Here is a 23,615-nt window from a genome sequence, read left to right on the forward strand (position 1 = left end):
ACCGACTTGCCTAGTTAAATAAAGGTGTAACAAAAAAACATTGGAAAAAAAAACATTAAAAAAAAAATTGGCTCCCAAAAATACAGGTTTCCGATTGTTATGAAAACTTGAAATTGGCCCTAATTAAATCGTCCATTCCGATTAATCGGTCGACCTCTACCCCAGATGTTTCAATGTTTTAGCCATGAACTAGTTCAAATGATTCACCTAGTAAAGGGCTTGATGATTAGTTGACAAGTTGAATTAGATGCGCTAGCTCTGGGATGGAAACTGACTATCCTACCCATCCTCGACTTCAGCGATGTCATTTACAAAATAGCCTTCAACACTCTACTCAGCAAACTGGATGCAGTCTATCACAGTGCCATCTGTTGTCACCAAAGCCCCATATACCACCCACCACTGTGACCTGTATGCTCTAATCGACTGGCCCTCGCTACATATTCGTCGCCAGACCCATTGGCTCCAGGTCATCTATAAGCCTTTGTTAGGTAAAGCTCCGCCTTATCTTATTTATTTTGCAACGCGTGCCTGAGAGATGTAGTCAGGGTATTACATGCTGACCAGACCGGACACGTCGCGTTGCAAAATACATTTAGAAATCCATGTTATTCAATTATTGCACCCCCACTGCTTGCGCGTTCCAACGAGCGTCTGCGTTGCTAAGGGCTAAAATTAAATTTCTGACACAGATCGCACTGCAAGTCCTGCCTCTTCCATCTCCTCATTGGTTATACCCACATGGGTGATTGAAAGACGAACGGCTTTGCCGGTCATCGTGGTAATACTATGAAAGTTTAGATGCCAATCACCATATAAGTTCAAAGATGAAAACTCCTGGAAGGAGGGGAGATGACTAGAAACGATTCGGGTGACCGTTTTATGTGTGGATTAATTGTCAGACTAGAGGACCTTGTGCAATTCAGGTAAAATAACAACTCAATGTTTATATCCCAGGACAAATTAGCTAGCAACAGCAAGCTAGCTAAATAGGACAAATTAGCTAGCTAGCTAAATGCCATACATTTTTAAAGCTTTTCGACCTGTCCCCAAATTAATGTAATTGGTTCCGAGTTCGTTTTGATATTTTAACCTGCATGTCGTGATTGCGTTTGGTGTGGGGGGACAAAATAAATGTATGCACGATGGTGCACGCGCGCAGCAGGTTTGTGTTCCGTGTTAGGCTGGTGCTTGACGGTCTGCCGTTCAGCTCTGTGTACAACGAATCCCACTGTTAGGGCGGGGGGATACAAGCATCTCGTCATTATATCCAGTATCTCTGGTACCGTATTGCAAAGAACAGAGCGCATTCCTTTTTTTTAGCCACACCATTTGCACTATGACCCTAACCAATAACATCCTTTCTCTACAGGAAACAATGACCAAGAACAATTTCCACGTTAGCGTTTTTAATGTTGCTATTTTTAAGTTTATTAACACCAAGTGAATAAAAAGTACTACTAATTTAACTGCACAGCATCACATATTTACCCCATGTAGTCTTTAATTCGCGTTGGAGACAGGACTTGGTTGATTGACGTTATCTAGGCAACGCTAGTTAGCTGCTAACGGTAACTAACAATGGCTAACTGTATGGTTTTTCACACTCAAATAGCCTCCATTATGGAGGTTCTAGCGAATTCAGCCGTGGCAGAGATCAGTAAACTCGTAGACGACGACTATGCAGTGTTTCGTTTGGAAATAACGCAAAGCCAGAAAGAAAACAGGACATTGAGGAGGAAACTACAGCTACTGGAGCTGAAGGTAGCACGGGAGCGCGCAGAGAGGACAATGCGAGAGCGATACAGAGGAATTGCAAGAGGTACATTTTGCAGAAGGCCAAGGCTGCGGGGGCTCTCGAACCCGGTTCGCATGTGTTTATAAGTGTTACCTGGAATTGTGTCTTGCTCAGTTTTTGATAGCCAAGTAACCAGGGGAAGTATTGCATACTATCTTGCGCATTTGTTGTATTTTACTTTTATTTCACGAGGCAGGCAAATTAAGAACAAATTCTTATTGCACAAAGACACTCATTATAACCAGATTCTTGATTTACTGAATGTACTATTATCATACTTTAAAAAATAATGTGACGGATGGAACATAATCAATAAATAGTATGTCAACAAGTTATGAGAAGTGTTACCTTACATTCCTGCCAATTGTAGACTGTGTAAATAGCATATAATATAGCTTTGAGCATTCACATGATCTAATTTAACCACCCCTTTCCCCCAATCACTCTCTTAGGTGAAGGACATCTCACTGGAGGCCACAGGAATGTTGTAAAGCCAGCGGGACACAATGGGTGGAGAAATGACCAGCCCATATCTATAGATGAGGGGAGTGGAACCTCAACCCAGCATGTTATTGTGATAGAGGTTAGTGTCGTAGTGTAACAAAAAATTACAGTACATCAAATGTGACTTGTTCATTTCAGAAATGCTACCCTCAGCTATTCACTGGCTCACAACAATATGTATCTGCCCTAGGGAAGTTTGTGAGACTTCCCTACGACATTGTCATCCAATTCAACCATTGTACCGATTATAACCTCCTCTGTTCTTGTGTCAGTCTGTAGATGCAGAGGCTGCAGGTCCTGGGGTCAAGCAGGAGAGGTCTGAAGGAGAGGACCCACGGCACAGCAGAGACATCCAGATTGGAGCAGCGTCTGGAGTGGCGTCCCCTGTAACCACAGAGGACCTGACCGCCGCGCCCCAGGCTAGGACCCGTTGCAGCATCCCGGAGGTCAGTGGAATGCTGAACGCCGCCCTCAAGTCAGAGACAGACGCCGAGACTTTAACTGTAACACACCGGCTCTTACACACAGGGTCTGACCACAGATCAGACCCAGAGGGACTGGTGCTGGGGCCACTTGTCTGTCCTCCTGCTCCTGGCTCAGATTACTTACCAGTATTTCATCAGAGCCAGAGGACGGTTCATTCCCGTGGAGATGGTGACGTGTTAGACACTGGGGTTGATGACCTGTCTTGTTCTTATGATACAGAGATGGTCCCTGGCAACATATCCTTAGGTTTAGAGACCCAGACTGATCTGTCTAGAGGGGACTGGAACCGGTACAGTAGTAGTATATACTCCGAAGGGTGCCTAGATAAGAAAGGGGAGGTTATAGTGGTAGATGAGGTGACTGTGAAAGTAGAGGGCGATGCTCCTCCCACATGGAATGCAGATAGTCACCTTGGAGACGGACACTCACAGGGCAGAGATTTCTTAGATTACAGGGGAAGCTTAGAGACAAATCTAAATGTCACAACCAATTCTCCTTTACACGTGTTCAGGGATCGCAATCCAGTGTCCACGTCGATGGGGCCTTCAGATTCACACGGCCGTGTCCATTTCGATCAGGTATTGAACTCAAACAGCAGGGCTAGAGCCCAGGCTCAGGGAGGAGGAGTCACATCAGGCAATAGTAAAGAGAAACGATTCTTCTGCATGTTCTGTAACAAAGGCTTCAGGTGCCTGCAGAAGGTAGAGATCCACCAGAGGGTCCACACAGGGGAGAACCCCTTCAGTTGTACCCAGTGTGAGAAGAGGTTCTCCCGCCAGGACCACCTGAAGAGGCACCAGATGGTCCATACAGGGGAGAAACCGTTCAGCTGCCCCCAGTGCGAGAAGAGGTTCTCCCGCCAGGACCAGCTGAAGATGCACCTGAAGGTCCACACGGGAGAAAGGCCGTTTGTCTGTACACACTGCGGGAAGAGGTTCTCAGAGAGGAGCTACCTCAGGATTCACCAGCAGAAAATGCACGCGGCCCTTGTATGACATGTAATCAGGATTGAAAGTAAGGCGGTCCTGACCGCATCCCAGCAAAATAAATAGTGGGGTTACGCCGTACCGGTAAAACATGAGCCTATCACAATAATTAAAACAAAATGTAAAAAAAAACTTTAGACTATTATACCTTTATTTTTCATTAGGCTACCGCATATCAGAGGCATGAACAATTTGCGAATGGACTTGAAAACAAGTGGTATAACAAAATGCAATGTGGTTTGACGAGAGCACTAGCATATTTCCAAGGCAGAGATGAATGGCTGACACAGAGACTTGTGTGGACAGTAGTATAAATTCTTGCCTAATGAAAATCGTCAAAATGTTATTACACTTTGTGGTGGTTTGTGTGACAGATGTCTCTTTCCATTTCCATGTTTGGAGGCTGGAAATACTGTGTCTTCAGAAATGATTCATACCCCTTGACTTGTACCACATTTTGTTGTGTTACAGCCTGAATTCAAATGTCTCTCACCCATCGTGAGTTTGCAAATTTGTTGAAAATGGAATACAGTTATCTAATTTACGAACAATTCACAATCCTGAGTCAATACATGTTATAATCACCTTTGGCAGTGTTTACATCTGTGAGTCTTTCTGGGTAATTCTCTAAGAGCTTTGTATACATGGATTGTACAATATTTGCACATAATTATTTTTCAAATTCTTCAAGCTCTGTCAAGTTGGTTGTTGATTATTGCTAGACAGCCATTTTCATCTCTTGCCATAGATTTTGAAGCTGATTTAAGTCAAGACATTTGTTGTCTTGGTAAGTGTATATTTTGCCTTATGATTTAGGTTATTGTCCTGCTGAAAGGTGAATTAATTTCCCGGTGTCTGGAGGAAAGCATACTGTACCAGGTTTTCCTCTAGGATTTTGCTTGTACTTAACTCTTAACTTCCATTTCTCTTTTATCCTGAAAAACACCACATTCCTTAACCATTACAAGCATACCCATAACATGATGCATCCACCACTATGCTTGAAAATATGGTGAGTGGTACTCACTCAGTAATATGTTGTATTGGATTTGCCCCAAACATAACACTTTGTATTCAGGGCAAAAAGTTAATTTCTTTACCACATTTTTTACCGTATTACTTTAGTGCCTTGTTGCAAACAGGATACATGTATTGGAATTGTGTTATTCTGTAGAGGCTTCCTTATTTTCACTCTGTCAATTAGGTTAGTATTGTGGAGTATCTACAACTTTCTTGAGCAATCCTCAATTTTCTCCTGTCACAGCCATTAAACTCTAACTATTAAAGCCACCACTGGCCTCATGATTGAATCCCTGAACGGTTTCCTTTGTCTCTGGCAACTGAGTTAGGAAGGACACCTGTATCTTTGTAGTGACTGTGTATTTATACACCATCCAAAGTGTAATGAATAACTTAATACTCAAAGGGATATTCAGTGTCTGCTTTAAAAAACAACAACAATTGAAACGGCTATAGGTGACTTTCTTTGCGAGGCATTGGAAAACCTCCCTGGTCTTTGTGGTTGAATCTGTGTTTGAAATTCACTGATGGACCTTTATAGATAATTGCATGTGTGTGGAACAGAGTCATTAAAAAATCATGTTCAACTTTATTGCCGAACTTATTTAGACTTGCCATAACAAAGGGATAGAATACTTAATTAATTAGTAAAAATGTCAAACATAATTCCACTTTGACATTATGGGGTATTGTGTGTAGGCCAGTGACAAAAACACTATATTTAATGCATTTTCAATTCAGGCTGTAACAACAAAATATGGAAAAAGTCAAGGGGTGCGAATACTTTATGAAGGCAATCCTGGCCCTGGACCCTGACTCTAGATATTATAGAGACTGGGCTAACACAGCTAACTTTTTAGGTCAATAATATGCTGTTTTTAATCAACATTTTGTTTGCGTTATAATTGTGAGAAATTAAACTAGCTATTAGCTAGCTAGTTAGTTATACCTAGGTAGCTAACAAGGTTAGCTGTCTTTTCTCAAAATGAACCTCATTGTGCTTCTACATCTGCATTGCTTGCTATTTGGGGTTTTCAGGCTGGGTTTCTGTATAGCACTGACATCTGCTGATGTAAAAAGGGCTTTTTAAATACATTGGATTGTTTGATTGTGGCTAGCTATTTCTTGTCCCTTATGCTATCCTTTACAGCCAAATCTGACTTCAGAAAATTAGGCGCTGTGCCAATTGTGCGCCGCCCTATGGGACTCCCAAACACGTCCAGTTGGGATACAGCCTGGAATCAAACCAGGGTCTGTAGTGACGCCTCTAGCACTGAGATGCAGTGCCGTAGACCGCTGCACCACTCAGGAGCCCAAAAGTATTCTAGACCGTTTCTCCCTCTTGCTGCATTTAACAGTGAATTTCAAACACAGACTCAACCACAAAGACAAGGGAGGGTTTCCAATGCCTCGCAAAGAAGGGCATCTATAGGTATTTCAATATACACTGCTCAGAAAAATAAAGGGAATGCTAAAATAACACATCCTAGATCTGAATGAATGAAATATTCTTATTAAATACTTTTTTCTTTACATAGTTGAATGTGCTGACAACAAAGTCACACAAAAATTATCAATGGAAATCAAATGTATCAATGCATGGAGGTCTGGATTTGGACTCACACTCAAAATTAAAGTGGAAAACCACACTACAGGCTGATCCAACTTTGATGTAATGTCCTTAAAACAAGTCAAAATGAGGCTCAGTAGTGTGTGTGGCTTCCACGTGCCTGTATGACCTCCCTACAACGCCTGGGCATGCTCCTGATGAGGTGGCGGATGGTCTCCCGAGGGATCTCCTCCCAGACCTGGACTAAAGCATCCGCCAACTCCTGGACAGTCTGTGGTCCAACGTTGGTGGATGGAGTGAGACATGATGTCCCAGATGTGCTCAATTGGATTCAGGGCTTAGGAACGGGCGGGCCAGTCCATAGCATCAATGCCTTCCTCTTGTAGGAACTGCTGACACACTCCAGCCACATGAGGTCTAGCATTGTCTTGCATTTGGAGGAACCCAGGGCCAACCGCACCAGCATATGGTCTCACAAGGGGTCTGAGGATCTCATCTCGGTACCTACCTCTGGCGAGCACATGGAGGGCTGTGCGGCCCCCAAAGAAATGCCACACCACACCATGACTGACCCACCGCCAAACCGGTCATGCTGGAGGATTTTGCAGGCAGCAGAACGTTCTCCACGGCGTCTCCAGACTTTGTCACGTCTGTTACATGTGCTCAGTGTGAACCTGCTTTCATCTGTGAAGAGCACCGGGCGCTAGTGGCGAATTTGCCAATCTTGGTGTTCTCTGGCAAATGTTAAACGTCCTGCACGGTGTGCAACCCCCACCTGTGGACGTCGGGCCCTCATACCACCCTCATGGAGGCTGTTTCTGACCATTTGAGCAGACACATGCACATTTGTGGCCTGCTGGAGGTCATTTTGCAGGGCTCTGGCAGTGCTCCTCCTGCTCCTCCTTGCACAAAGGCAGGAGGGAGCGGTCCTGCTGCTGGGTTGTTGCCCTCCTACGGCCTCCTCCACGTCTCCTGGTGTACTGGCCTGTCTCCTGGTAGCGCCTCCATGCTCTGGACACTACGCTGACAGACACAGCAAACCTTCTTGCCACAGCTCGCATTGATGTGCCATCCTGGATGAGCTGCACTACCTGAGCCACTTGTGTGGGTTGTAGACTCCATCTCATGCTACCACTAGAGTGAAAGCACCGCCAGCATTCAAAAGTGACCAAAACATCAGCCAGGAAGCATAGGAACTGAGAAGTGGTCTGTGGTCACCACCTGCAGAACCACTCCTTTATTCGGGGGTGTCTTTGGGGGGGGGGGGGGGTGTCTTGCCTATAATTTCCACCTGTTGTCTATTCCATTTGCACAACAGCATGTGAAATGTATTGTCAATCAGTGTTGCTTGGACAGTTTGATTTCACAGAAGTGTGATTGACTTGGAGTTACATTGTGTTGTTTAAGTGTTCCTTTTATTTTTTTGAGCAGTGTATATTTTTTAAAGCAGACATTTAATATCCCTTTGACCATGGTGAAGTTATTCATTACACTTTGGTGTATCAGGAGCAGATAGCGTCAAAGTAGTGGAATGTGGTAGTGGGTTTTTAATGAATGTAGGGTTAGTTGGGTGTTTCTTTTTATATATATTTATTGTTTGTCTTTTTTCCCCAATTTATTTTATTTCACAAAGTATAATGGATTTATATTATAGTCCAGTTGGGGGAGGTAATGCAACATACTGGATGCCAACCGCCGTTAAACTCCAAAGAAGAAGAAGTAAACAGGAATCAAGAACACGTTAGCGTTTTTATTTATACAACAATGGAACTCGAAATATGACTCTTAACTGTTCAGCATAACATACTTATCCCATGTAGTCATTAATTCGATTTGGAGATAGCATCTATCAGTCCTATCTATCTAGGTAACGTTCATGTTAGCCTGCTGCTAACAATGGCTAACTCGAACTGTGTGGTTTTTCACACTCAAATAGCCTCCATTATGGAGGTGCTAGCAAATGCAGCCGTGGCGGAGATCTGTAAAGTCGTAGACGACGATTATGAAGTGTTTCGTTTGGAAATATCTCAAAGCCAGAAAGAAAACAGGGCATTGAGGAGGAAACTACAGCTACTGGAAATGAAGGTGTCACGGGAACGCGTCCTCGCCAGCCCGAGAAGTGTCAAGATACTCGACGGATACAGAGTAACGGCAAGAGGTACATTTTTGCGGATTAGCCCTGGCAATATGTGGAAATTGTTACCTTTTCATGAGAACGTTACACTTACAAGGGTGCGTTCGTAAATTCACTCTGCCTATCTACTCCGATTTCAGAGCACTTTCGTCTGTGCCAGAGAGCGCAGAATAACTGTTTAATTTACGAACGCGCAACGCCCGTTAAATATGACAGTAAACGTGTCAGTAAACGTCGGCAAAAAAAACGTAAATTGTTGCGAGCGCAATTTGTCACCAACGCTATACATAACATGAAAACAGCCTAACCACCTCTGATAAGGGCGAATAGAATGGGCAGAGTGAGGTGTTCTCTCGTGTCTGGAAGTAACTAGCCAACTTCAGACAGTTAGATTAGGTGCTTGACTGCAGTTGTGAGGTCAGAACGCTCGGATGAACCCAGCTTCTCGGTCAGAGCTTTACAAACACACCGTTGGCACACAAGTACAGTTTGTGGCCCTGAACACATATGGAACCATCGTAAAGAAAAACTCAACACGGAGGCTTTTTTTCCATTCCGCCATAACCAAATAATGTGTTTTGTGTCATCTACAAAATCAAACATGATACTACAGAAAAGTTGATGTATACCCACCCTTATGTTTTGATGGTCAATGACTACAAGGATGCCATGCACAACCTCAAACCTCATTTTGCTATTCCATCTGTAAACTGTTAGTATCTTAACGACCTTTCCACAGGTGCATGGTCATTAATTGTTTATGGTTCATTGAACAAGCATGGGAAAGAGTGTTAAAACCCTTTACAGTGAAGATCTGTGAAGTTATTTGGATTTTTACAAATTATCTTTGAAAGACAGGGTCCTGAAAAAGGGATGTGTATTCTTTTGCTGATTTTATATACACTACACACACACACACACACACACACACACACACACACACAGTACCAGCCAAAAGTTTGGGCACCTGCTCATTCAAGGGTTTTTATTTTGACTATTTTCTAGAATAATAGTGAAGACATCAAAACTATGAAACAACACATATGGAATCATGTAGTAACCAAAAAAATGTTAAACAAGTAAATTATATTTTATATTCTTCAAAGTAGCCACCCTTTGATGAGAACTTTTGCACACTCTTGGCTTTCTCTCAACCAGCTTCATGAGAAATGCTTTTCCAACGGTCTTGAAGGCGTTCCCACATATGCTGAGCACTTGTTGGATGCTTTTCCTTCACTCAACTGTCCAACTCATCCCAAACCATCTCAATTGGGTTGAGGTCGGGTGATTGTGGAGGCCAGATCATCTGATGCAGCACTCCATCACTCTCCTCCTTGGGCAAATAGTTCTTACACAGCCTGGAGGTGTGTTTTGGGTTATTGTCCTGTTGAAAAACAAATGATAGTCCCAATAAGCGCAAACCAGATGGGATGGCGTATCGCTGCAGAATGCTGTGGTAGCCATGCTGGTTAAGTGTGCATTGAATTCTAAATAAATCAGACAGTGTCACCAGCAAAGCACCATCACATCTCCATGCTTCACAGTGGGGACCACACATGCAGATATCATCCGTTCACCTACTGCATCTCACAAAGACAGGACGGTTGGAACCAAAAATCTAATTTGGACTCATCAGAAAAAAGGACAAATTTCCACTGGTTTAATGTCCATTGCTGTTTCTTGGCCCAAGCAAGTATCTTCTTCTTATTGGTGTCCTTTTAGTAGTGGTTTCTTTGCAGCAATTTGACCATGAAGGTCTGATTCACTCAGTCTCCTCTGAACAGTTGATGTTGAGATGTCTGTTCCTTGAACTCTGAAGCGTTTATTTGGGCTGCAATTTCTGAGGCTGGTAACTCTAATGAACTTATCCTCTGCAGCAGAGGTAACTCTGCATCTTCCTTTCCTGTGGCTGTCCTCATGAGAGCCAGTTTCATCATAGTGCTTGATGGTTTTTGCAACTGCACTTGAAGAAATTTAAAAGTTCTTGAAAATGTCCGGTTTGACTGACCTTCATGTCTTAAAGTAATAATGGACTGTCCTTTCTCTTTGTTTATTTGAGCTGTTCTTGGCATAATATGGACCTATTTGGTAAAATACCATCTTCTGTATACCACCCCTACCTTATCACAGAAAAACTAATTAGCTCAAACTTAAGGTGTAAAGAAACTCCACAAATTAACAAGGCACACCTGTTAATTGAAATGCATTCCAGGTGACTACCTCGTGAAGCTGGTTGAGAGAATGCCAAGAGTGTGCAAAGCTGTGAAAGACAAAGTTGGGCGACTTCGAAGAATATTAAATATATTTTGATTTGTTTAACACCTTTTTGGTTACTACATGATTCCATGTGTTATTTCATAGTTTTGATGTCTTCACTGTTATTCTACAATGTAGAAAATAGTACAAATAAACATACAACATATGTACATACATACAACATATGTAAGGTCCCTCAGTCAAGCATTGACTTTCAAGCACAGATTCAACTACAAAGACCAGGTAGCTTTTCGAAAGCCTCATAAAGGAGGGCAGGGATTGGTAGATGGGTAACAATGACAAATCAGACATTGAATATGTCCTTAATTAAGCATGGTCAAGTTAATAATGTAGGCTGTGGATTATATATTAAATCCTCCAGACACAAAGGTGCAGTTATCCTTCTGACCTGAGCTGCAGGACAGAAAGAAAACTGCTTAGAGATGTCACCATGAAGCCATTGGTGATTTTAAAAACAGCTACAGAGTTAAATGGCTGTGATTGAAGAAAACAGGATGGATCAACATTGTAGTGACCACAATAATGACCTAAATAATGAGTGAAAAGAATAGAAATATACAGAATAAAAATATTCATAAACATGCAACAATAATACTGCAAAGGAATGCACTTTTAGGCCTAATTGCATAGCCTTATGGTTGGGGCAAATCCAACAACGCATCACTGAGTAATTGCCTCCTTATTTTCAAGCATTGTGGTGGCTGCATCATGGTATGGGTATGCTTGACATCGGCAAAGACCAGACACTGGGAGAGGAATTCACCTTTCTGCAGGACAATAACCAAAAACAGAATGCCAAATCTACACGGGAGTTGCTTACCGAGAATACAGTGAATGACTTAAATCTGCTTGAAAATCTATGGCAAGACTGAGCTTGATTAAAAAAGATATATGAAAGTAAGAAGAATGGACAAATATTGTACAATACAGGTGTGCAAACCAAAGAAGACCCACAGCTGACTCAGGAGGAATAATTATCTAATCAAGGTATATTAGTGTTTATTTTTCATTCATTTTTTTAAAAAGTATTGTGTAGATTGTTGACCCCAAAAAAAGACAAATCAATTTGAATCCCACTTTGTAACACAAAATGTGAAGAAATCCATGAGGTGTAGACTTTCTACAGCCATTCCCTGTGCAGTTTGGAGTGAGACAGAGCTCACTCTAATCTCCTATTCTATTCCTTATTACCATTGACCCGATCATGACCAAAACCACATCATACAAATCCAGAAATATGGAGTGGACCCTCTTCTCCCAGCTGGAAAATCTCTAGCAGTGTTTTCCACAAGCACAGCCAAAATAGAAAAAGTAGCCAGCCAATGAAGTAAATAGCCCAAATTATCTTAAATTAAAGGTTACATTTAAAATCAAACAAATTGTGTGATGGGCACTTTTTTTCAAATGACAAAATGGGTCCCTAAAAATAAACAGAACAGATGCTCAATTAAGTTCTGGCTTGTCAGAAACTTACCGAATCTTATCGGTCAGAGCCGTTCACATGGCTCCCTAATTTGCATACTGGTAGGCATTTTGGCGATTATTTGCAGATAAATTATGAAAACATTCAATGAAGAATCCTCCTCACTACAGGAACAATCGGAGAGAGAGCCTCACTCTGGTCAAAAATATTATACATGTAAACAGAAATTGTTTAACGTCACTGTCTGGCATGTCCTGATGGACTTCATATCGACAATACGAACACGATCTTTAGTTTATTTGTCCAGATGCGATATAATGGACAAAAAGACGTTGTATGAGTTATAAAAAAAACAAAATAAATGTGCCAGAAAATAATAGGTTAAGTGGATCTCGACTCATCGTTACCACGTATGGGACGTGCAAATTCACTCAGAGCGACGAGGAAGGAGCATCACGCTCTCTCCCTCCGTGTAAAGAAATTGGACTACGTCAAAGATGATCTATTATATTGACAAGATATTTGAGTGGTCGCTCTAATAATGGAAATACATGTCCTCGATGATGGAAGGTAGGCGAGGTCAGGTGGGACCATTCTAGCCAATGAGAGGGCAGATACGTGTGACAAACAGGCATAATTAAGTTGTTTTTCGTCAAAGTTGCCGGAATGCCATGAGCATCCACTTATCAGTACATTTTGTAACAGCCTAAACATTACGAGACTTCTATTCGATCAAATAAGCCTCATATAATTCGACACTCATCGATCTCCATACAAAAAAGGGCTCATCTCAAGCGGAAAGATTTTGGAAGGAGTAAATCCTCTCACTTCGACTCTGACTGCAACAGCAGCGCACGCATCCCACACACTCAGGAACCGGAAGGAGGGACAGACAGCAGACTGTCAAACCAGCAGTGTTTCCTTGTCATTGCTTACTTTGACTGACAGGTGCCTGTCCAATCAATAGAAAGCGGGAGAGGGCTCGGCAACTTTTTTCTGACTAGCAAAGTGAAAAGTAGCCTAGTTAATTTAAGTGAGAAAAGAAGCCATCTGAAAATTAGTACTATAATCTGTTGTATAGCCGAAAGCTGGTGCAACTACAACTTTTAGTTATAGTTGCCCTGGACAAACACACATTCAGCTCATTTTAGGGCTTGATGATTAGTTGACAACTTGAATCAGGTGGCTTGTCCAGGGTTACAAAACAAATGTGTACTGTTGGGGTACTCAAGGAATAGGGTTGGGAAACACTGGTCTAGACAATAACCTCTCATTGTGCATTTGTCCAACTCATCCCATTTGGAGGTCTGAGCAGAACTCAGAACAAATGTCCACCTATAATACAACAGCAATGTCAAATCTGTTCTGTTGTATGGTTTGGAATGTTCCCATGTTGTCAAGAACCACTTGAAAACGGATGTAGTCTTTCAGCAGTGGTTGTCTCGAGAATCTGCTGCATCTTCTGGCCCCGAATAAAATACACAACAGTACGTTATACAAGAAGACCAGTTGCCAAAATTTCACACAACACTTCAAGAGACATTCTCAGAACGCCCAGTTTTGACTCATTATGGGCTTTATGTCCCAGTGAGGAGGAAGTGGATTGAGTAAGTGCGTCATCCATGCCATGAATCTTGCCTAAATGAACAACTGTATAAATGGACACATACTGTGTATACTCTCGTCTAAATTGACAACTGGTCTGACCTAGATGGACACTTGCACGCCAACCTTCAACCCGGTACATCTAAAGGAAGTTCCTTCCATCTGAACTTTTTTCTCTTCTTGCCACATTGTGCCAGGCTGTTGTGAAGCACTCTGACAGTAGTTGTTGTGAAAAGGGCTATATAAATGAGTCTGGGGCTGGACATCAATCAACAAATACAAAGCAGAATTGGTTGGGAGATTTTCAAATGTTCTGTTTAGTTCTTCTTGAACGTCTCAAAATGAACTTGATTGATATCTTTAATGTTAGTGCGATCTTTAAGGAGAATTGTGAAGTGCTCCGAAATGGAAATGTTATTTTCTGAAATAATAATTTGAGTGGTGGGTGGCATTTGGAACCGCCAAGCAATTGAGATGCATACGTGCCCATGAAATCCCTGGGCCCAGACAAATCAAAGGATCTTCTTGCCCCTGGTTGTGAATGTGGATACTGTGTGACCCCTGTGAATTCACAGAACACAAGAACACTGCAGCAGACAACTATGGCTCTGTATGCCACGGAAATATTATATTGTGTATGTTGTCAGAATCTGCGATTTTCAGTGGATTTCTTCCCATGGCTTACCATGGCAATCCTCCATTAGATAATAAACTGAACTATTTATGATGTTGTACTGGGCGTCATTGTAATCGTTGACCATGAAAACATAGGTGTAGACGTCACCTTTTCTGTGTTTATCATGTTTGATTCTGAAGATATGACGCAAAATACATTTAGTTACGGCTGAATGAAAAACTGTTGTTTTTGCGATGGCTCCATATCTGAACATATTCAGGGCCCCAAAGTGTACCAAGTCACATGCTTTTATGAAAAAGTGAACATATCACCTAAAGTTTGGCACATATCGATTGGACTATATGACAGAGGCTGTGGGGCCTATAGCCCTGTTCTCCTCAGCATGTGTAACTTTAGATGTGTTAACCAGAATTGGGTCTTGGTCAGTTTCTGGATAGTATGAAATAATTCCCCTGATTATTTAGCTGTCAAAGACGCACTATCATATTCTAACCAGATTCTTGATTTACTCAAGGAAAACAATGTGATGCATGAAACATATCAATCTATAAATAGTATATCATGAAGTTATGAGAAGTGTTACTTTACATCCTTACCAATTGTAGACAATGTCAAAAGTGTACAATATAGGGTTGGCTGTACCTAACCAGTACCTCTTTCCCTCAATCACTCTCTCAGGTGAAGGACATCTCACTGGAGGCCACAGGAGCTTTGTGAAGCCAGCGGGACACAATACATGGAGAGATGACCAACCAATCACTGTTGATGAGGGGAGTGGAACCTCAACCGAGCACATTATTGTGATAGAGGTTAGTGTAATATTATTACATCAAAATTACAGTACATCAAATGTGGCCAGTTTATTTCAAAAAGGCTCCCCTCAGCTATTCACTTGCTTACATGTACATCCGTATTTATCTGCCATAAGGAAGCTTGTGAGACTTCCCTATGACATTGTTATACAATTCAACTGGACACCGGTAATAATAACCTCACTTTTTGTGTCAGGCTGCAGATATAGAGGCTGCAGGTCCTGGGGTCAAGCAGGAGAGGTCTGTAGGAGAGGAGGACCTCCAGACTGCAGCACCGCCTGAAGCCACGGAGGACCTCACTGCCGCCGCACCGCAGCCCAGGACCCGACGCAGCATCACGGAGGTCAGTGGAACGCCGAACGCCGTCCTCAAGTCCGAGACAGACACTGAGACTTTAACTGTAACACACAGCCTCTTACACACAGGATCTGACGACAGATCAGACCCAGAGAGACTTTGTCTGAGGAGACTGGGCTGTCCTCCTGCTCCTGGCTCAGAGTATTTACCGGTATTTCACCAGAGGACTGTTCATTCCCGTGGTGATGGTGACTCGTTAGACACTGGAGGCAATGATCCGTCTTGTTCTTACGCTACAGAGATAGACCCTGGCAACATGCCCTTGAGTTTAGAGAGACAGACTGATCTGTCTAGAGGGGACTGGAACCGGTACAGTAGTGGTCTATACTCTGAAGGGTGCCTAGATAAGAAAGGAGAGTGTCTGGTTGTAAATGAGGTCACTGTGAAAGTGGAGGGCGACGCTCCTCTGACATGGAATGTAGAGACTCACTTAGGAGGACACTCTCAGGGCAGCACCAGTGACTTCTTAGACTACAGTGAAAGCATAGAGACAAATCTAAATGTCCCAACCCACTCCTCTTTACCCGCGTTCAGAGATCGTGACCCAGTGTCCACGTCAATGGGGCCTTCCGAGTCACACGGCCGCGTCCTTTTCGATCAGGTATTGAACTCAAACGACAGGGCTACAGCCCAGACTCAGGGAGGGGGAGCCACATCAGGATATAGTAAAGAGAAACGGTTCCTCTGCATGTTTTGTAACAAAGGATTCAGCTGCTCCCAGAATGTGGAGATCCACCAGAGGGTCCACACAGGGGTGAAACCCTTCAGCTGTACCCAGTGTCACATGTGCTTCACCCAGGCTGGCACCCTGAAGAGGCATCAGAGAGTCCACACAGGGGAGAAACCCTTCAGCTGTACCCAGTGTCACATGCGCTTCACCCAGGCTGGTCACCTGAAGAGGCACCAGAGGGTCCACACGGGAGAGAAACCGTTCGCCTGTACACACTGCAGGAAGAGGTTCTCAGAGAGGAGATGCCTCAGGATACACAAGCAGAAAAACCATTCCACTCTATAACAAAGTAACCATTTCCACTCGATAGCTTCTGAGGCTTAGATGAAACCCTGCATTAAAGATAGACTCAGCGAGATGACGTAGATGCAAAAAGTAAACAGCGGGTCAATTTCCATAACAACTAAGAGCGTTGAAGTGCAAGGCCCAGACATTGTAGGATATATAAGCCTAAAAAGTAAATTACGTATAGGGTTTGTACTGTATAGGCCAGTGTTTACCAACTCCAGTCAAGTCTCCCAAAAGTACACATTTTCGTTGTAGCCCCGGACAAACACACCTCATTGTCCAGTGCTACAATAAAAATGGGTTCTGTTGGGGGACTTGAGGACTTGAGTTGGGAAACATCGTTGTAGGATATGATGTTCATAAATGCCTATTTTATTACTTCCATTCAACTACTATATTCTTTCCCACCCAAGATATTTTTAATGAGAAAATGCAGTTTTTCAGTTGAGACGTGTGGTTTTCATATGGTGTGTTTAAAACTTGTTTATGTTCAATAAACACCTAAATGAGACTTTTCATCCTAAGACTTTCATTGAGACTCTCTTTAATATACATCACATCTAATATCACTCTATTCTGCATATTCTGATAGCGCTTTATAACCATTATACACTTACTAAATATACCTACCTACACACAAACACCTACTGTACATGTCAAAATAGTCAGGTTTGGGCCTCCCGGGTGGCGCAGTGGTTAAGGGCGCTGTACTGCATCAGAGTCCCTGGGTTCGCGCCCAGGCTCTGTCGTAACCGGCCGCGACCGGGAGGTCCGTGGGGCGACGCACAATTGGCCTAGCGTCGCCCGGGTTAGGGAGGGCTTGGTCGGTAGGGGTGTCCTTGTCTCATCGCTCACCAGCGACTCCTGTGGCGGGCTGGGCGCAGTGTACACTAACCAAGGTGGCCAGGTGCACGGTGTTTCCTCCGGCGCATTGGTGCGGCTGGCTTCCGGGTTGGATGTGCGCTGTGTTAAAGAAGCAGCGGCTTGGTTGGTTGTGTATCGGAGGACGCATGACTATACCTTTGTCTCTCCCGAGCCCGTACGGGAGTTGTAGCATTGAGACAAGATAGTAGCTACTACAACAATTGGATACTACGAAATTGGGGAGAAAAAAGGGGTAAAAATTCAAAAAAAAAAAAAAAAAAAAAAAAAAAAAAAAAATTAGTCAGGTTTGTCTGACTTATCATAGGGGACTTATTTTTACCCACAACATATTTATATGTATGTCCACCATGATGGGTTTAACAACAGTGAAATCATTCATGTTGAAAGTGTTTTCATTACCTGTGTTTACGTACCTGAGGGAGTGTATGTCTGTATCACCTCTCTCTTCCAGGAGGAGGAGGGTCCAGAGGTGCTGCTGGTGAAGGAGGAGGGGTGTGAGGAAGGTCTGGGGAACCCTGAGGGGACCATGGTCATGGAGGACAACCAGACTACACCTCCTCCTGAACCCACAGAGGAACCAGCTGAGCAGCACAGGACCACACACAGTCTCACTGAGGTGTGCCCACTGTGAACTACTGTCTGAATGGTATTAGGTCAGGGCCCGTATCCACAAAGCCTCTCAGAGTAGGAGTGCTGAACTAGGATCAGTTTAGCCTTTTAGATCAATGACTCTTTGTGGCTACGGGCCCAGGTCTTGATTAATTGTGTCTTAAGTGTGGGATCATGCCTTTTGAATGATCAAACCATTAAAGAGTGTCAAGTAATCAAATCAACTAACACGTTTGCATAATGCTCATATCAATCCCTCATTGCCCAATCAGAAGATGCTCCATAGCTGGGTCCTCATATCAGATTTCTTGATCCAACATCCTCTCACTCTGTATCTCTTACAGTCAGTAGACATGGAGGATGGGAAGCCTGATCTGCTGTTGGTCAAAGAGGAGACAATAGAAGATGTACCAGAGAGCATTGACCTGCTGAGTGGACTAAAGATGGGGGAGCAAGGTAGGGGAGAAATACATATAACCTACATACAGTAATAGATCTTCAATGGGAATAGTGATGCACCTGGCTATTATTTCTTAATTCATAAAATCAATACAACTTATGTTTTGTCGTGGAAATTGTCTCTATTTACCAAATCATGGGAGCAAACCACACACAAGTCAGAGTTAGTTATCAAAGTCCATCTTTAATTATATGAGCTCTATCACAACCCTGTGACTCTCAGATAATTCAGTGTCTCCCAGTGAATCATCTGAGAGTCCCCTTACAATGCAACTGATTTCCTTTAATAGCAAAGGCACCCATAGTCAGACAGCATAGACATAACTCATTGTTCAGCTTTGTATCCTTCCCAGAACCATAAACCAAATCCTCCATATCAACAGGCATATATCAAATTGTCATTTATATACAACCCACTCTAAATACAAACTCCTGGACAAACTCACGGATAGGAGGTGAGGCTATAGGTTAAGATAGAAACAACAATAAGAGGGAGCATAGAATGATTCCAGACACTGCAACCCCTCCTTTCCCCACTGGGAAAGGTAGGGAGTATAAGATATGTTTACACATGATGACACTTTGACCTCTCCCCTCTCATCGGCCCAGGCAACTTAGTTTTGACATAGAACAGATAACTGCAACCTCACCACAGTATTATACAAATATACCATTCTGATGAGAAGTAACTTACACACATTTGATGAATATTAAATATCTTACAAATGTTACCAACAAATTCTGATAATTCCACGACAGTTTACATACAAAACCACACATTATAATGTATGAACTTGACCTGGTAATTGACAAAAACATCATATGTAGATTTTTCTCTGCCATGTTTATAAAGTATATTTTGTAACCTCTTCCTGTAGGTGATTGGCTAGAGGCTAACAGAGGAGACTGGGGAGCCGTCTTGGATTCCCAGGCCCAGACTGGTGCAGCCAAGGGTCCAGGGGATGACATCACTGAGCAGGCCAGGACCAGAGGCGAAATAGTGGAGGTCAGTGGATGGTACAGCCTCCTCAACTATGGGCTGGGGAACAACACTGTTAGCCACAACCAGAAACAGACAGTCAAACACAAAACAACCAAACTTAGTCTCCATGACAACAGACTGGCTGAGACCAGGACGAGGAGTAGATTTGGTCTGCGGGGACGGGGAGGTGTCAGTATGCGGCGGGAGAGAACAGACACAGACTGCTAGCGATGCTCCGTCCTGCTCCTATAGCTGTGATTCAGAGAGACTAATGGTGCCTCAGGTTAACTCCCTAACAGGTTCTGCCTTCAGCCTGCCTTCTATAGGATATATCAACTGGAACATGGACCCTGTGACAACACATACACTACCTGGCCTTCATCCTCCTCACACTCTCCTAATGTTAAACCAGACCTCAGACAATGCCAGAGCCTCAACACTAAAAGGCTATACAAGCCTATTGACAAATGACAGTAGTAGTAATAGTATCAGTAGATCTGGTGGCAAAGAGAAGATCTTCCAGTGTTCGTTCTGGGGAAAGCCTGCAGATCCACCAGAAGATGCACACAAGGGAGAATACCCTTCAACTGCCCCCAGTGTGAGAAGAGGTTATCCCGTCAGGACCAGCTGAAGATGCACCTGAAGGTCCTCACGGGAGAAATGCGGTTCACCTGTACTCACTGGAGGTAGAGGTTCTCAGAGAGGAGCTACCTCAGGATACACCAGAAGAAAATGCACACGGCCCATGTATAGAGTATAGTGAGATGTAATGTAGTACTAGCTAGTTTGCAGTTAATTATGTTGGTTATGGATGCATAGAGAACTGGATGAGGTGAATTGAGTTAAGAATGATGAGAGAGAGTAGATGATATGTTGATGGCTGGTGTCCTAAAAAGTGTCATGTTTACATAATGTAATTTTGAACCTTTTCCAGAGTTTTCTAAAATACATTTTATCAAAGGGAGGATACCAAATTTAAAGAAAATTTAAAGTGTTACCATAGTGAGAAAAGTTATTCTACTTGTCACGTATCCTTTTGTGGAATAGATGTGACTAATGCCATTTTGTTGAATTTTGTTATTTTTTGTATCATTCCAATGGCTCCATATTGTTAGGTACTTGAATCACAGTGTTTTAGAGAGTGTGTTTTAGAGAGTATGTTAAACACAGTGTTTTAAACTGTGTTTAACATTTTATAATATTGTGTCATGTTTCTGTGTGTACAGTAAAGTTTCTTATATAAACCTTCACATGCTCTTCTGTACAATTTATGTTTGCAGTCTGCAGTCCATGAAGACTTGCTGATATCCGGTGTTACTGGTGGGAGAGACTGGACTTCTGAAGTGGCTGGTCACAAACCCTGGCCCCGGATCAGAACCATGGCTCAGGAGCCGTCACTATTCCTTCCTGAATCGGAACCAGGACCCAACTGCAAGAGACAGAGACTCCACCACCACACAGAACACAACCAATGGACAGATGGACTGAACAACCTCAGTCCTGGTGGTCATCAGAGAGACAGAGGCTCCAGTCAGGGATCCAGTCTGCAGCCCAGACCCTTCTCTTCACAGTCTCAGTGCAGGGGTGAAGCAGGGCCTGGGGCTGATAGAGATAGACCCTCCTGTTCCTATGATACAAACACCACAGTATCCATGATGAACAGAGCAGGTCACCCTGGGCTTCAGCCTTCACAGAGAGTGGTGGGAGACCCCCCTGGTGGTAGTCTATCAGCAAGTCTGTCTTCTCCTTCAGGATCTCATTTAATGTCTGGTGACTGGGTTCATAGAAAGCCTGGGTCTAGCTTTCCTCAGTTACCTCAAGGTTACCCCACCAATGCAGACAGGTTCAAGATGGGCGTTTACCACAAGAAGCACCTAGCCTATAGCACAGCACACAATCCCAGCAACACCCAAACAATGACTAGAGGTCAAGGAGGGAGCTCAAAGACTAACCACCTGACGGCGGTGGCGCCTGCTTCTACCTCCTCTGTCATTGGGTCACAATGTGGAAGGCCGGGCATTAGGACGGATGCCGACAAGCCGTACGCCTGCCCCACGTGTGGGAAGCGCTTTGCTAAGACTAAATATATGAAACAGCACCAGAACATTCACACCAAGGAGAGGCCTTTCAAGTGCAAACTATGTTACAAAAGCTTCTCCTTCCTGAGTTACCTCATCAGACATAGCTGTGCCCACAATGGGGAGAAATTGTAGTTATTCTTTAGCTGAAATATTTTATTTATCATGTGAAGTGTACTGGGGGTAAGACTTTTGGGGATTACTAGGTCCCTTAGTTGAGCATCTGGGTACACTCACATGATACAGACTTGTTGTTTTGATGTGCTAGCCGAAACACTGACATTGAAGTGTATCACTATTTCACCTCTGAACTTGGTTTTGCCTATGTTCTATTCATAACAATATGTTTTATAACCCCTTTTTAAAACACATTATTTGGCATAGTCAGGTGGGATCTGTTCATTTATGTACAACAACAGAAAAATAGGTGATCAAATATTTTAATAAATGAGATATCATGTTGTCCTTTTGATAAAAAAAAAAGCAAATAAAATGAACTTATCATTAAGAATTAAACATGACCTTAGTTTTGTTGGCTTCCTACGAACCTATAGGGCAAGGACCGAGCTTTAAAGGGTTTCCACTAGGTTCCACAGTTAAAGTAAAAAGAAAGTGCTGTATTGTAAAAATTAAAAAAAAAAAGTTAAAGTTAGCATTGGGGTTAAGATAAATTGTAGAAATAGGAGTTTAGCCATAATTATGACTGTGGAAACTGGTGACAACCGCTTGAAAGATAGTGATCATGAATAGGAGGTTTGATGTGTGGGGATTGGGATGGGAGGAAGAAGTGGGGCCTAAACGGGTAATTGTGTGTTCAGACTACTACTAGCCTGGTTGCGCTGAGAGAAGGGAAGGAAGTAAGTCAAAGGAACACCCAGACCTGATAATAGAGCTGTTGCCACTTTATAAGGTGGGGCAGAAAGAGATTAAGGTTGGTTTTCTGTGGGTCCCAGCTCATTTTGGAGTAGGGAGAAATGAGGCAGCGGATAAGGTAGCGAAAGCAGCTCTGAAGAGGGAGGAGGTAGATATGGTGGTACCATTCATCTAGAATTCTGTGAGGAAGGTCAGTGGGTATCTGGGGAGTGAAATGAGGGATGGGGTGCTGTTGACAAGGCTGAGGTTGGGTCATTGTGGATAGGGAAATGGGTTATTGTTAGTGAGGAACCCAGATGGGAAGTGTGAGGTAGCACACGATCAGTCAAAAGTTTGGACACCTACTCATTCATGGATTTTTTTTCCTTAATAATAGTGAAGACATCAAAATAACACCTATGGAATCATGTAAGTAACCAAAAAAAGTTTAACAAATCAAAATATATTTTAGATTCTTCAAAGTAGCCACCCTTTGCCTTGACAGCTTTGCACACTCTTGGCATTCTCTCAACCAGCTTCATCTGGAATGCTTTTCCAACAGTCTGGAAGGAGTTCCCACATATGCTGAGCACTTGTTGGCTGCTTCTCCTTCACTCTGCGGTCCAACTCATCTCAAACCATCTCAATTGGGTTGAGGTCGGGTGATTGTGGAGGCCAAATCAACTGATGCAGCACTCCATCACTCTCCTTCTTGGTCAAATAGCTCTTACACAGCCTGGAGGTGTGTTTTGGGTCATTGTCCTGTTGAAAAACAAATGATAGTCCCACTAAGCCCAAACCAGATGGGATGGTGTATTGCTGCAGAATGCTATGGTAGCCATGCTGGTTAAGTGTGCCTTGAATTCTAAATAAATCACTGACAGTGTCACCAGCAAAGCACCCCCATGCCATTACACCACCTCCTCCATGCTTTACGGTGGGAAATACACATGCAGAGATCATCCGTTCACCCACACCGCTTCTCACAAAGACACGTCGGTTGGGTCCAAAAATCTCAAATTTGGACTCCAGACCAAAGGAAATATTTCCACTTGTCTAATGTCCATTGCTCGTGTTTCTTGGCCCAAGCAAGTATCTTCTTCTCATTGGTGTCCTTTAGCAG

At 43.1% G+C, this 23,615-nt stretch overlaps 1 protein-coding gene across 3 annotated transcripts; it reads left to right on the forward strand.

The window, feature by feature from the left end:
• The first annotated feature begins 1,321 nt into the window (after positions 1-1,321).
• LOC139418908 (uncharacterized) lies at positions 1,322-22,159 on the forward strand. 3 transcript variants are annotated; one of them, XM_071168691.1, is made up of 8 exons: positions 1,378-1,794; positions 8,456-8,522; positions 15,119-15,249; positions 15,449-15,595; positions 17,964-18,128; positions 18,466-18,577; positions 19,459-19,586; positions 20,843-21,988. In XM_071168691.1, the coding sequence occupies exons 1-8, from the start codon at positions 1,582-1,584 to the stop codon at positions 21,773-21,775; spliced, it is 1,896 nt and encodes a 631-aa protein (XP_071024792.1). In that variant the 5' UTR covers positions 1,378-1,581; the 3' UTR covers positions 21,776-21,988. The 3 variants fall into 3 exon arrangements, 2 of the variants coding, with proteins under 2 accessions (XP_071024791.1, XP_071024792.1); XR_011635364.1 differs by lacking the exon at positions 1,378-1,794 and having other exon boundaries at positions 8,043-8,522; positions 15,449-17,296; positions 17,797-18,128; positions 20,843-22,159; XM_071168690.1 differs by lacking the exons at positions 8,456-8,522; positions 15,119-15,249; positions 15,449-15,595; ... (2 more) ...; positions 19,459-19,586; positions 20,843-21,988 and adding exons at positions 2,251-2,381; positions 2,575-5,064 and having other exon boundaries at positions 1,322-1,822.
• The last annotated feature ends 1,456 nt before the right edge of the window (positions 22,160-23,615 follow it).

The sequence above is a fragment of the Oncorhynchus clarkii genome, chromosome 10, assembly GCF_045791955.1.
Source record: "Oncorhynchus clarkii lewisi isolate Uvic-CL-2024 chromosome 10, UVic_Ocla_1.0, whole genome shotgun sequence".
In the NCBI taxonomy this organism is placed as follows: domain Eukaryota; kingdom Metazoa; phylum Chordata; class Actinopteri; order Salmoniformes; family Salmonidae; genus Oncorhynchus; species Oncorhynchus clarkii.